At 36.2% G+C, this 12,559-nt stretch overlaps 1 protein-coding gene and 1 long non-coding RNA gene across 6 annotated transcripts in view; one reads left to right on the top strand and one right to left on the bottom strand.

Annotated features, from left to right (window-relative positions):
• LOC133530611 (forkhead box protein P1) overlaps nt 1–12,559 on the bottom strand; it is a 92,248-nt gene that overhangs the window by 2,064 nt on the left and 77,625 nt on the right. For 2 of the 5 annotated variants that reach the window (XM_061868600.1, XM_061868602.1), the window contains 13 exons: nt 11,856–12,059; nt 11,508–11,619; nt 10,957–11,073; nt 10,762–10,870; nt 10,287–10,465; nt 9,600–9,677; nt 9,190–9,234; nt 8,750–8,826; nt 8,388–8,489; nt 4,924–5,096; nt 3,336–3,411; nt 2,773–2,867; nt 464–606 (listed from right to left, as the gene is read on the bottom strand). In XM_061868600.1, coding sequence (XP_061724584.1) covers nt 464–606; nt 2,773–2,867; nt 3,336–3,411; nt 4,924–5,096; nt 8,388–8,489; nt 8,750–8,826; nt 9,190–9,234; nt 9,600–9,677; nt 10,287–10,465; nt 10,762–10,870; nt 10,957–11,073; nt 11,508–11,619; nt 11,856–12,059 — 1,510 coding nt within the window. Of the gene's footprint in view, nt 1–463; nt 607–2,772; nt 2,868–3,335; nt 3,412–4,923; nt 5,097–7,594; nt 7,741–8,387; nt 8,490–8,749; nt 8,827–9,189; nt 9,235–9,599; nt 9,678–10,286; nt 10,466–10,761; nt 10,871–10,956; nt 11,074–11,507; nt 11,620–11,855; nt 12,060–12,559 lie in introns of all 5 variants that reach the window. The other 3 variants (XM_061868601.1, XM_061868603.1, XM_061868604.1) reach the window with 3 other exon arrangements.
• Nucleotides 1–12,559, top strand: part of LOC133530658 (uncharacterized) — a 231,863-nt gene that overhangs the window by 211,865 nt on the left and 7,439 nt on the right. The window lies entirely within an intron of this gene.

The raw sequence follows: 12,559 nt of genomic DNA, 5'->3' as shown, positions 1-12,559 counted from the left end.
TTCTTTTTACAAGCTTTTATTTAACTCGCCCCGGTATGTATGTTAGTTAGCGTGGGTCAAATTAGTTCCCGATTTCTAGATGACCTGATATTTTGCATACATATGTAAATCGGATGACAATGCAATATTATGATGACATGGAAATGATCTGATGATGGAGACAGGAGGTGGCCATGGGAACTCTGTGATAAAACAACGCAAACTAATTAAGTTTGGAGTTGTTAGAATTGTCACGATGAGTACTAGTTGCCTGTTGAAAAAAAAGTACAGTCAGCGATACAAGCTGGTATCAAAACTGATGACAAAAAACTTATTGTGTTTTGTTATATGGTAGAATCCAACTAAAGAGTTTGAAAGTTTGCACTCCTTCGGCCTCGTCCTCGGCTTTCGCCTCGTGTCAGATCCGGACCCGGCCCGGACTCGGACTGTTGTAGCGTGAGTCATACTTTAGTCTAGTCTTTACCTTTGTTAGAATAGTCGGAAGCCTGCATCTCGTTCTTGAGCGCGTATATGTTAGGTTTGATGTCCTGGTCGGCCCCGCTGAGGTCCTCGGCCTTCACCTCGTGCGAGCTGCTGCTGCCGTAGCCATTCAGCAAGGAAGGCCGGCTGCAAATAGCAACATCAACGTCAGATCATCCATCATTGAAAGTGAAAGTCTTTGTTCTTCAATTTAGGCATACAGTCAAGTGTAAAAATATGGGTGTACACATCTTACTCAAAAATATGTCCCATAGCATCTTATTCCAGTGTAATAAGAGCGTAGTGCCATATTTATGAGACGATTCTTTCGATACATATTTTTGCATTTGACTGTACAATACACTTATGAATGTCAGAAACTACCACCGGTTCTAAACCTTCACCACAGCCCCGAAGATACTTATACACCGTGGACTCGTAAAACCCGACAGATTTTAACAACGCATTCCTGAGGTCATAAGGAGCAAAAAATGTTATACTAGTTTTTTGCAGACGACATGTTTTCTCTTTTTCATCTTGGCGACAACAAAACAACAACAAATAAATAAAGTTTTTTTTTTTCAGATAAAAAAATACGACTTTCCTTTAAAACTTTAATGTTTGTCAGCGTTTGTCTAAACCGAGTCACATAGTGGCAGAGCGCATTCAAAAAACGCGTTTTTCACTAAGTTATTACATTTATAAACAAATTTTCATAAGAACTGTCGTTATGTCTAAAACAAGACCGATTTCAAAAAGCTTTGTACGACATTTTAGTTTCTAAATGCGGTCAAGAATACAACTTTAAAATCTGTCGGGTTTTAACAGCCCACAACGAATATGCCTATAGATTGATGGTTCATATCACTATCTGAAGGTTGTCTGGAAGAGATCGCTGTTTAGCGATGGGTCCGCCTGTTGTTACCTGTTTTTTATGTAGTGTGCAATAAAGAATTGTATTGTTATTATTATATCCGGCCCGAAGGACCACTGTTTAAGGACACGAACGTCACGAACCTAGCACTCCTAGCAGCTGCCATACGATATTTGTTTTTTTTGTTTTAATACTACGTCGGTGGCAAACAAGCTTACGACCCGCCTGATGGATTGGATGGATTGAAATTACGCTCTCATGTTCAAATAACATTCCGAATTAACGTTAAATTTGAAAACATAATTATACCGACATGACCGACAGAAGTGGTCAACAGTGGTGGGTATGCTTTAACGGTAGATCTGATTCTGAGCGTATTATGTTTAGCAAATAAAGGAAATACTATAGAAAATAAATAACGTGTAAGTACATTAAAAAATATTTATATATTTGCGTAATTTTTATTTTAATGCGCACTTTAACAAGACTAGAGTAACAATATTCTTACTCCCGGAGTTACACACAATGTTTTTCATCACACTTGCGAAGAAATTATTTTAAGTGAAATAATTCTTAAATACGGTGACATTTCAAACATTCGTCCGCTATATTGTCATTCTTTGACAGGTTAGGCATCGAAGGCACAGACCTATCCGACGATCAGCCACAATTGAAAATTGTGTATAAATATTTCAAACAGCTATTAAATTAGTCAAATTCAATATTTTTAAACACGAACAAAAATACGAAATTATAAATGTTAATATTTTAAAAGTAAAACTCATTTATACTTAGTTAATTCGTTTGAATTAATAACAAAAAAAGCTATAACTCCCGCGGGAACAATATAGGCCCTTGTTCTTCAGTACACCTGCATGAAATAAGATCTTGTTCGAGCAAGTGTGATGAAAAATATAACAGAAGCCTATCTTAATTCTGTTGTTGACTGAGCCCACAATGAAAACTGTATGAAATTATGACACGCAAAAATTTTCGGTTTTTTTTAATAGTACGTCAGTAGCAAATAAGCATACGTTCCACCTGATGGTAAGCGGTCACCGTAGCCTATGGACGCCTGGAACTCCAGAGGTGTTACATGCGCGTTGCCGACCCTAACACCCCGCACCCTCAAAATAGAATAACGCTTGACATACAAATTTCAATTTTCAAATCATGAAATACAAAAGACAACTGAATGACTTATCTCAGAAAATTTATAATGAGTTATATTTTCATAAATTAATATGCCTCTTTATGTTGTATGATTTCTAAGTAGCCCTTTCTAAGACATTTTTTGGTTGCCTACATTGGCAACCAGTATAGTAGTAGTGTGTAGTGTAAATACATATTTACACTACTACTTATACACTAACTACATACAAATGTATAACTATAAATTTAACTAACACACAATCGCCCACTTCAAGTATAGAACATACCTGTACTCATCATGGGAGGAAGGATATTCCTCAGCCCCTTGCATGATGTGATCTTCGCTCGACATGTATGACAGGTTGCATTCCTCCATCATACCCTACAACAATAAAATAATTTGAATCAACTTCTATTTGAAGGACGTAACTAAGTTCAGGCAATTTATAATGAAACTTCAATAAAGTTCTTCTTTATGTAAATCAAAAGAGGTGGTTGTTTTACAGAGCTTTACAGATTCGCGGAGAATTTAAATAATATTTTGAGAATAGTTCTAAAAAGTGCATGTTGGTCTATTATGGAGGACGTTGCAGAGAACAGATGTAGTGCATAATTATTTTCCATCATATTTTCAAGGAAACGTACGAACGTGTCTTGCTATTTCAGTCAGTCGCGGTACAAAAAGTGCAGTACGGTTGACTGAATTAGCATGACAAATACGAATGTCTCCGAGAAAATACGATGGAAAACAATTATGCACTACATCTGTATCTTACAAATGTGGTTATGACACGACTATAATCTTACTTTCCTGTGATTATAACATTGTTCCTTATTGTTAAGTACATACCTGAAGGTTCCTTTTGAGAGCTTCACTGTAGCCATGAGGGCTGGTCATCATCGGAGGACTCTGTGCTCCCATGAACCTGTCAAATTAATAACAAATGAAGTTCTGGCCCTTAACACTTCAACAAAATTTAAAGAACAATATTTTTTACTCAAAATTAATTTTAAATTTTCAGAAACTTTTGATATTTGGAATGATTTGACCAACACAGAAATAAAAATGTAAATAAAACATTACCCCCGGCCACTTCAGACCTCTTCTATTATAAATGATGATATAATCATCACGCTACTACAATTTACACGAGTGTATGGTGTACATGTGTACAATGTGAAGTGTCAAATTTTGAATTTCAAAGTCCAATTCGTCTGTAACGGTGATCTGTGTTGATGTGTGTCGTGTGTGAGACAGAAAGATAAATAGAATAAAATGGAAAGATAAAAAGTTAAAAAAGGCAAGCTTATGAGAAAAGAGAAAAAGGTTAAATAGCATGCGACAAAAATGCACAATCAAAGCGTAAGCCAAGACAGTCAAACTACTACAAAATCGGGATATACATGCTGATGACAAAATGGATTCAAGAGAAGATAAAGATCTCTACAATCTTACTTGGGTATCCAACGACGATCCTTCTTACAATTCATCTTACAACATGCATATCATCGAGACAAACATCGTTTTCATACTTAATTTGGTAATGGTAGTCGATAAAATTAAAAATATCAGAAATTACAATAGCAACATATGGATTAAAGCTAATATTAGACAAGTCACATAATACCGTGATGTTAAAATCTATAGCAAAACAATCGGTTATAGCTTTGCACTCTAGGAGTCTAATAATGTTGTTATGTGCTTACATTCCGTCATTTCTATCTACAACTATTAAATGGGGTGCTTAGTTATGTTTTAAATTGAGGATATTTTCATTCATAATGAATCCACCAATGTAACGCTATATCAAAACGTACGATTTACTGAATATACGCAAATTTCAAACGAGTCAGAATTATGAAACTTAAAAATGTAAGCACATAATGATTTATTTTTGACTATAATAATTTAGAATCACGTGTCTCTAGTTACATTCTAACATGACATGTTGATTAATCTAAAGCTTTACAGTGATACACTTTACAAAATTGTCAGAAACATCGAACTAGTTTAAATAATCAAAAATTATCACAGCTACTTGTAAAATTTACATGATAATTTCCGATTGCTTATTATCACACATATATACTTTTATGGACGCGATCGCCCAACGATTCTCACATTTCAACATTATTACAAAAAATTTAAAGATTTACAAGTTTGTATTTGCATTTTATCAACAGCTCAAAATGTTAGAATTTACATTCAAATCAATATAATTTTTGAGTTTTAGCTTTTTTCCACAATACGCAAATCGTCGTGATTCAGCAATTCAAAACTATTGGTCAAGTATACTTAAATGAGTATCATTATCGTCTCAAAATCGGACATCATACTTAAATCTGTTGAGGCAGCAAAATTGCTGTATCCGACAGAGAAAAAAGCTATTCCCTATCCCGTTCGTTGGACGGTCGCAGCTGGCGGCGGGCGTCCTTACTGTGCGGGCGGCGCGGCGGGGCCGGGCGGCGCCGGCTCGTACTTGCGCGGGCGGCCGCGGCTCAGGTGCCGCCGCTTCACGAACTCCGCGTCGTCCACCATCCAGAAGGACCCGAAGTCGTCCTCGTACCGCACGAAACATTTGTGCAACGAGAGGTTCGTCCGGATTGCGTTCTACAAGTCAACCCGATTAGTAGCTGACCAAAAAAAACAACTTAAGAATATAGCGCTTCCATCGTTAAAACAATTGACGATGGAAACGCGTCAGATCGTCGTGGAGAAACGATTGTCATGCAGGATGGCCCAGAGATCCCGGAAGGAATGATAGGAGTGAGGTTAATAGGCAAGCCAGAAATGTTACCACCGTTGCGCTGAAACCCACGAACACACACAAATAACAAGTCCTAAATACAAAAAATGTACATGACCTCACACTTCGTAGCGATATAACCGATGATGACACTAATAATTTAGAAATAAGAAAAGATTATAAACAAGAATATGGAAATAAATATTATTTCCGAAGCAAACTATTTAGAAAATTACAAATTGGTATTAGCGATTCTAGTATTAATATTTAATCCATCGGTTATAAGTCTACTTACAATCATGATTCAAATTAAACTACACAAAAATTACAAATCCAAATCTGAAACGAGACCAAACGTTTATTTACACAACAAGAGTTAAGTATCTCTAGGTTAGATAGAAAATATTTAGAAGATTAAAATGTTAGATTCCAAAAATTGTGGAGTGTTCCCAATATGGTTATTGTGTTTGATGTCGGATGTATCAGATGTACGAGTATGTGGTGTCTGATAAGTCTTGTTGTAAAAAACGATCTGGTGTAATTATAAATTGGTGATTATTGAAATTAATCTTTCTTACTGCGTTTATATACAATAATGTATACAGCAGGTATATTTTTAACATTTCCAACTTTTTTACAAATAAAGTAACTTTGTTTTTATATTTTTATAACTTGTTACTTCTGTAAAAGTGTATTTTTGAAACTTGTTATTAGTTGGTAGGAGATCGTAATGTCTATTTAATAAAAATATGGTCTGCGCAGTTTTTATTTTGTTTTAAAGCAGACGATGTCATTGTAATACTTTGTGACATCTTTTATTTTAATACTTATTCAGTTAACATATTCGTTTGTTCTTGTATTTAGTCGCTGAATTAATGTTGCATCTAACATGTTTAGTTACTTTAGTTATGTATCAATTATTGTGACTGTGTAAGTGTAAAATGTAAGATGGTGTCAGTGTATAAGTTTGCAATGTACAATTATATGTATAAGTGTACAAAAATGACAAAGTGTAATAGTTATTGTGTAATGATCTAAATAAAAAGTTATGTATGTAAAATGTAGATCATGTATTACGAGTAGCATAATGTAATATAACTTTTCATTGTGAATTAGTGTAAAGGGTAATTAATTTTGTGTCAAATGATGTTAGTGATTAAAAGTATTGATGATTGTAAAGTATCATTGTATCAAGAATTATTCATTGAATTCCACGTATCATGTACCTAAGTAATTTGCAAGTGAATTAAAAAAAATGTATTTTGAAATAGTGTAACTATGTAAGTTTGTGTATCTTGTGATAAGTCAAAGTGAGTGTAGTAGTCTGTGTTGCAGTATAAATCTATGTATAATTTAGTGCATCTAGTGGTAATATTAGTAATGTAATAGTGGAATGTGTAGAACTATTTAATTGTACGTCGTATAAACGCATTGTATTAACTTAAATAGGGAGTGTAATATTTTATTTGTATAGTTAGTGTATTTGTGTATTTTGTAGGAATGTAATAGTGTAACAGTGATGTGTAATAGTCAAAGTCATATCCAACAATTCGTGTAATCTTCAAATAATTTGTGTTTATATGTGTGGTATATGTAAAAATCGTGAACGTTTAAATCAGTGTGTATTATAGGAATTTGGATAGTCAAAATAGGGGAACTAGCCAAAAGTTCATATATTTTGTATGTATTCGTGTTAGTTTGTAGGTATGTATCAGTGTATCAGTGTAATATGTAGGTAATGGTCAACGTCTTATAACTAAGTATCTAACAAATCGTAACCTTCAGTGTAATGTATATGTATGCCATGTAACTTTGCCTTTTGGTATCTTGTGTAATTGGCAAAATGTAGTGACTTTTGTAATTTGTATGTATTGTGTATGAGTATATCCTGTGACAGTGTATCAGAGAAAGTATCTACCCAATAGTATATTTTGTAATGTGTAATATGTTTATATCCTGTCGCAGTGTAACGGTGTATTAAAGAAATATGTAAATGTAAACGTGTCACGGTCAAAGTCATGTAACCTAATAGTATATTTGTAATGTGGATTGTGTTGTGTAACGTGTGTGTATCTTGTAGCAGTGTACGATAAGAAATCGGTCATCGCAGCGAAGTCCGTACACCTGATGCACGGGCGGTATATGCGTAATAGTCAAAGTTATGTAATTGTCCAATAGTATCATTTGTAATGTGTGTGTATATCCAATGGCAGTGTAAACGTGTATTAAAGACATATGTGTAATGGTCCAAGTTATGTAACTATCCATCAGTATTATTTGTAATGTGTAACATTTGTTGTGATGTATGTGTATCATGTAGCAGTGTAGTATAAAGAATCGGTCATCGCGGCGGGGTCCGTACCCCTGGTGCACGGGCGGCGGCGCGTGCGCGGCGCGCTGCGGCCGGCGCTTGTAGAACTCCACCTCGTCCACCGTCCACACCGCGCCTTTCACGTTCTCCACGCGCATGAAGCACTTGTGCAGCGACAGGTTGTGACGCACGGCGTTCTGTTGTACTATACTAGTCTTTATTTGTTCGAGGATAAGGCTAAGGACGGGCTTTAGTGATTTGACATCTGGCAATCTCTAATGCAACTCAATATAGCTAAAAACAGTCTATTGTAATTTAAATTAGTGACTAGGTAAATGTTTCAAACGAAGAATATTTGTAAAATCATTTTGTTTTTTCCTAAAGACGTATTCTTTTTCTACCACAACTCTCTTTACAAGTTATATCATTGTCGAAATCATTATAGCACCGTTTCAATTTTATAGTTAACACCATTATTATAGTTAAATACACAATATAGTATTAAAATATAATATTCATGTTCACCAAAATTTCTGTTTAATCATATTGCACCTTATAAGTTTATAGGATTACATGAAATTTTGGTGAAAATAAATAAATACACATAATACTTACGTAAAAAATACTACAAATACCTGTTGTCCCTAATCGTCAGGAATTATTAATAATATTAGTTCTTTTAATTACAATATTATAATAAAATTAAATAATTCATTACTCAAAAATACAATTAATTTAATAATTTTCCTTATCAATGCTTTTACTAAATCTTTTCTGTTGCTATTATTATACTATTGTTTATTCTTTTTTCAGAAAAGCAAATAAACAGGAATCTACAACGTACCTTCCATGTGGCAGCATTGCGTCGGAAGTAGCAGAAGGTTGACTGGAACCAATTGTAGATCTCGTTGAGGGTCAGCTGCTTATCTGGAGACTCTATGATGGCCTGGAATAATTAATATTTGCATGAACAAAAAGTAAAATAAACTTAGCATAATGTAAACCTTAAGGCACTATATAAAGACCTTGTGGTACACCTTTACAAAATTCCAGAGAAAAAATAATTCTTGATCTGGCATGCATTGTTTTATTTCATGTATACTTCGTTAATAATAAGTACTAGAATACCAGGTTTCCAAGGTATTAAATCTTGAAGTTAGTAAAACAATTATGTTTATTATGTCAAACGCTTATGTAAAGACTAACCTGTCGAATGAGCGAAGCATATGTGAACGGGGGCCGAACGTCTGCACTTTTATAAAATTCACGGTTGCGCTGAATTTCTGAAAAATAGAAATGCATTTTTAGAATATTATTATAATATCGTTGAAACGTTGTTAACATGTTATGGTACAGTGCCTATCTTAATAATTTTATTATGATTCCAAATTATAAATCGAACTCAAAACGAAAAAGCTGCAACAGTCCATTAAATTAAGACTAAGTCTAATCTGCATTTATTATTAAACTTAATTAGACTGTTCTCAAGAATGAACAATATTTAATTTCTTGCAATTTTTTTTAAGGTTAAAATCTACGAAGGTACTAGATATAAAACATGCTTTTGAAGCATCTCAGCTGTTTTTAAAACATAAATCTAAATAAACAATGATTACCTAAAGACTGAAATTGTAATACTGTTTTACCTTGTTGCACATCTAATCCAGCTCTTTCGAGCATATACGGAAGACCTTACAGAAAGAACGGGTTTTATTCAACGCAAATGGAAAATACATGAAACAAGAGTTGAGAAAGTTATGATTTTATGATTCAAAATCGTTTTCATAATTATGATGATCTTTATGAATCGTGGATATTAGTATTAATACATGAAATAATCTAGGAGGGGAATTTTAAAGGGAGTTTGTAGAAAGCTGCGAGCATAGATGTTTGAATCAATATTCTGTTAAAAATTGGTCCTTTATGAGATTTGAACTCTGTTATCGAAGTCAGCTCGAGTAATGTAATTGGTGGTCGGGCTGTTGGTTTATTCGAAACGTAAAACTTCCTTATTGGTACAATTCACAACCTTAAACGAAACATGTTGAAAACTTACCACCAGCTATAGCCACACCAGACTTGTCGGAGACTCGGCGACGGACTGGTCCGGGCGATGCGCCTTCATTGGGCGCTCCTGAAATTATAGAAGACTTAAATACAAATCAAATCTACTTCGATGAATAAAGAATATTAGAGTTTTAGATGAACTCTGTTGGAAAAGCGGTAAGGAAACTTTCAAATTGGGGCTCCTGTATCGGAACCTTGGCTATCGAGTTTCTTGGAACTAGCTCGTCAATTACTCTATGGTGGAGTAAATCAGTCTGAGGAAATTGGGCTAATTCTAACACCTGAGCCTTAAATTTCCTTCTAGTTTAGAAGGTCATATAGCAACGGTAGCTTTCGTTAATACCAGTGCCTGCACCAATTCCTGGTCCACTACGAGCTACGCTGCCAAAAGCCTAGCTAAGATGACAATTATACATCGGCAACCGCTAAACTTTATTCGACGTTCATAAGCGCGTTGTAATATGCCTACTTGAATAATAAACTATCTTTAACGAAAAGTATCATTAATGTATCATGACGACAGATGACGAAACGCTACGAAAAGTCTAAATATCTAAGTTTTGATTGGCGTTTTCTGTCAACGATTGTCATCTCGTGTAACCCCCCTGGGTTTCCTACAGGCTATATCCGGGGAAGCGCTAAAATGGGTGAGAAAGTTGTTGATGTAATCACTAACCATGTGAATGTTTCGGCTGGTGATGGCTCGAGTCTCTAGCAGCATGCAGGTGCCGCATCATGGCTGCGAGACGGTCCCTTTCTCGACGTAGCTGCAGCTCCAGCTGGGCGACCACCTGCATCTGCACGCGTGCTTGCGCGGCTGATCTGTCGTCGAGGGTGTGGGCTGCTTCCAAGTGTCTGGATTATAAGTGGCATGATTAGTTTAGATGAACAATTTTGGTTATTACGGGCCTATGATATACACACACAGAAGTAGCTAAGTATGTATTTGTAAGAGTAGGTTTAAGTAGGGATTTTGCACCAGATACCAATAAAACAGCGCCGAATTTACCACTAAGAAAATTAAGTAATTTTTTAAGGCACCACAGCCAGAAGAGAGGCACTGAAATCTCAGAAATTAATCAAATCTGGTAAATAACGTCGGAGAGAAGGAGGCATCTAGAAATGCTGAGAGCATCAAAGAGAATACACACTTGAGGAACGCCTGGTAGTCATCAGCGAGCGCGTCGCAGCCGGGCCACTTGCACACTCCGCGCCCGAACAGCGGGTGCTCTTCCATCTCGCTCCCCCATAGCATAAGACCTGTGATATATGATCAAATTCAATATTTGCACATAATCTGCTGTAAACAAATATGTAAATAAAATCAACAAAAAACAAATTCAAACCTGGAGGAGCATTAGGCGGCACAGACAGAGGCCCGTGCATGAGGTATTGGCGCTGCACGGCCTGCAGCTGCTGCACCAGCTGCTGCTGCTGCGCGCCGAGCTGCTGCTGAAGGGAACCTGGGGATGCAAGAGTATTGTGACCATCTTCTAAAGTCATGATAATACGGTTTACTTTCAGAATTTTTGATAGTATCAATTGAGACATTTTATTGAGAAGATAATTATGTACCAAACTTTTCATGTGTCGATACTTTTATTTTCTTGAAAAAATGTAATTTTGGAAAATCGCTTTGGGAATATTTTGTTTGACTTAGTGACCATAGTAATTCTATTTTAATGCTGCAGTAGGTACAACCTGAAATCAGCAAGATATCCAAATTGGTAACAACTTAAAGCAGGTAAAATCGTATTTGGAAATTTTGGGTTTTAATACTAATACAACTGACAAATCAGTCGAAACATACAACATTATACCATCATCGACACTTTAACCTACTAGTTGTAAATCTTATTTGGGTGTACTAAGAGTCATCTTCGCATGTTGTACTTACCAGGGGAAGCGTCAGGAGGCGGCAGATGCGACTGCGACAACAGGTTCAGGTTGATCTGGTCCTGCAGCCGCGACTGCTCCAGCTGACGCTTAGCAGCCTCCGAGGATAAGTGCTGTTCGGAAAACAAAATTGAATTAGATTATTGGTAACAAAAACCCGAAAATACAGAAAAGAAAACACCAAAATGGTTGGGACTAAGCTATAGAAATGTGTGTGTATGTAAACACTCGCTTGCTCCAATTCTCGAGATTAGGTTGGATACCCCGGACTTCGAGTTATTTTAGGATGCAGCAGGGTCCCAGGTCCAGGGACTCCAGGGTCAACGCTAAGATGAGGAAGTATTTTAACCTGTTTCTGCATATGGTGTTGATGAAACAGCCGCTGTTTCATCAGTGCTTGCAGCTGCGAGTGCTGATCCAGCAGCTGCATGGCCAGCAGGTCTGGTGCGACCAGCGGGAGTGGAGAGCGGGCACCAGCAGTACTTCCGGCTGGAGATACAGGTGCTGGTGAAGAGTGTGCTGAACCAGCGGTTGGGGAGGCTGGGGCTGATGCCTGCGGATTTATTATTTCGTAAGTACTAGGATAAATTATGTAGAACCTTCCATTTTTGCCCAGAAGATTAATATAATGTTACTAGTCCCCCAAAGATGACACAGAACTAGAATACGACATAGACAATCAGCAGTCTTAGCGCTAAAAAGCGATCTCTTGCAGGTACCGTTTACCCATTTAGAAATTCTAAAATTCAGAAGAATAAACGGTTGGTTAGTATTAATCTTTTGTATGCTACTGTAATATGTTCGCTGTTAAAAATATTAACTTAATGTTGACATGCTTAACTTCGGATGCACTGCACTGTTTCAGTATGCTCCTTGTTTTTATTTTCTATGGGAAGTTGGGAACACGCAAAGGTTATAAAGAAGACAAGTCTCTCAAAGTGAAAGTCTGATCCTACCTATGCAAGATTCTTCTGTACGATTTGGTGACCCGGGTCATATCGTATTTTCTTCAGCAATTTGCTACATGGTCTTGGTATGATCCCTTTAGAACAA

Source organism: Cydia pomonella, chromosome 23 (genome assembly GCF_033807575.1).
Source record: "Cydia pomonella isolate Wapato2018A chromosome 23, ilCydPomo1, whole genome shotgun sequence".
Classification (NCBI taxonomy): domain Eukaryota; kingdom Metazoa; phylum Arthropoda; class Insecta; order Lepidoptera; family Tortricidae; genus Cydia; species Cydia pomonella.
Note: the sequence above shows the minus strand (reverse complement) of the source record. Positions and strands in the feature narration are given on the sequence as shown.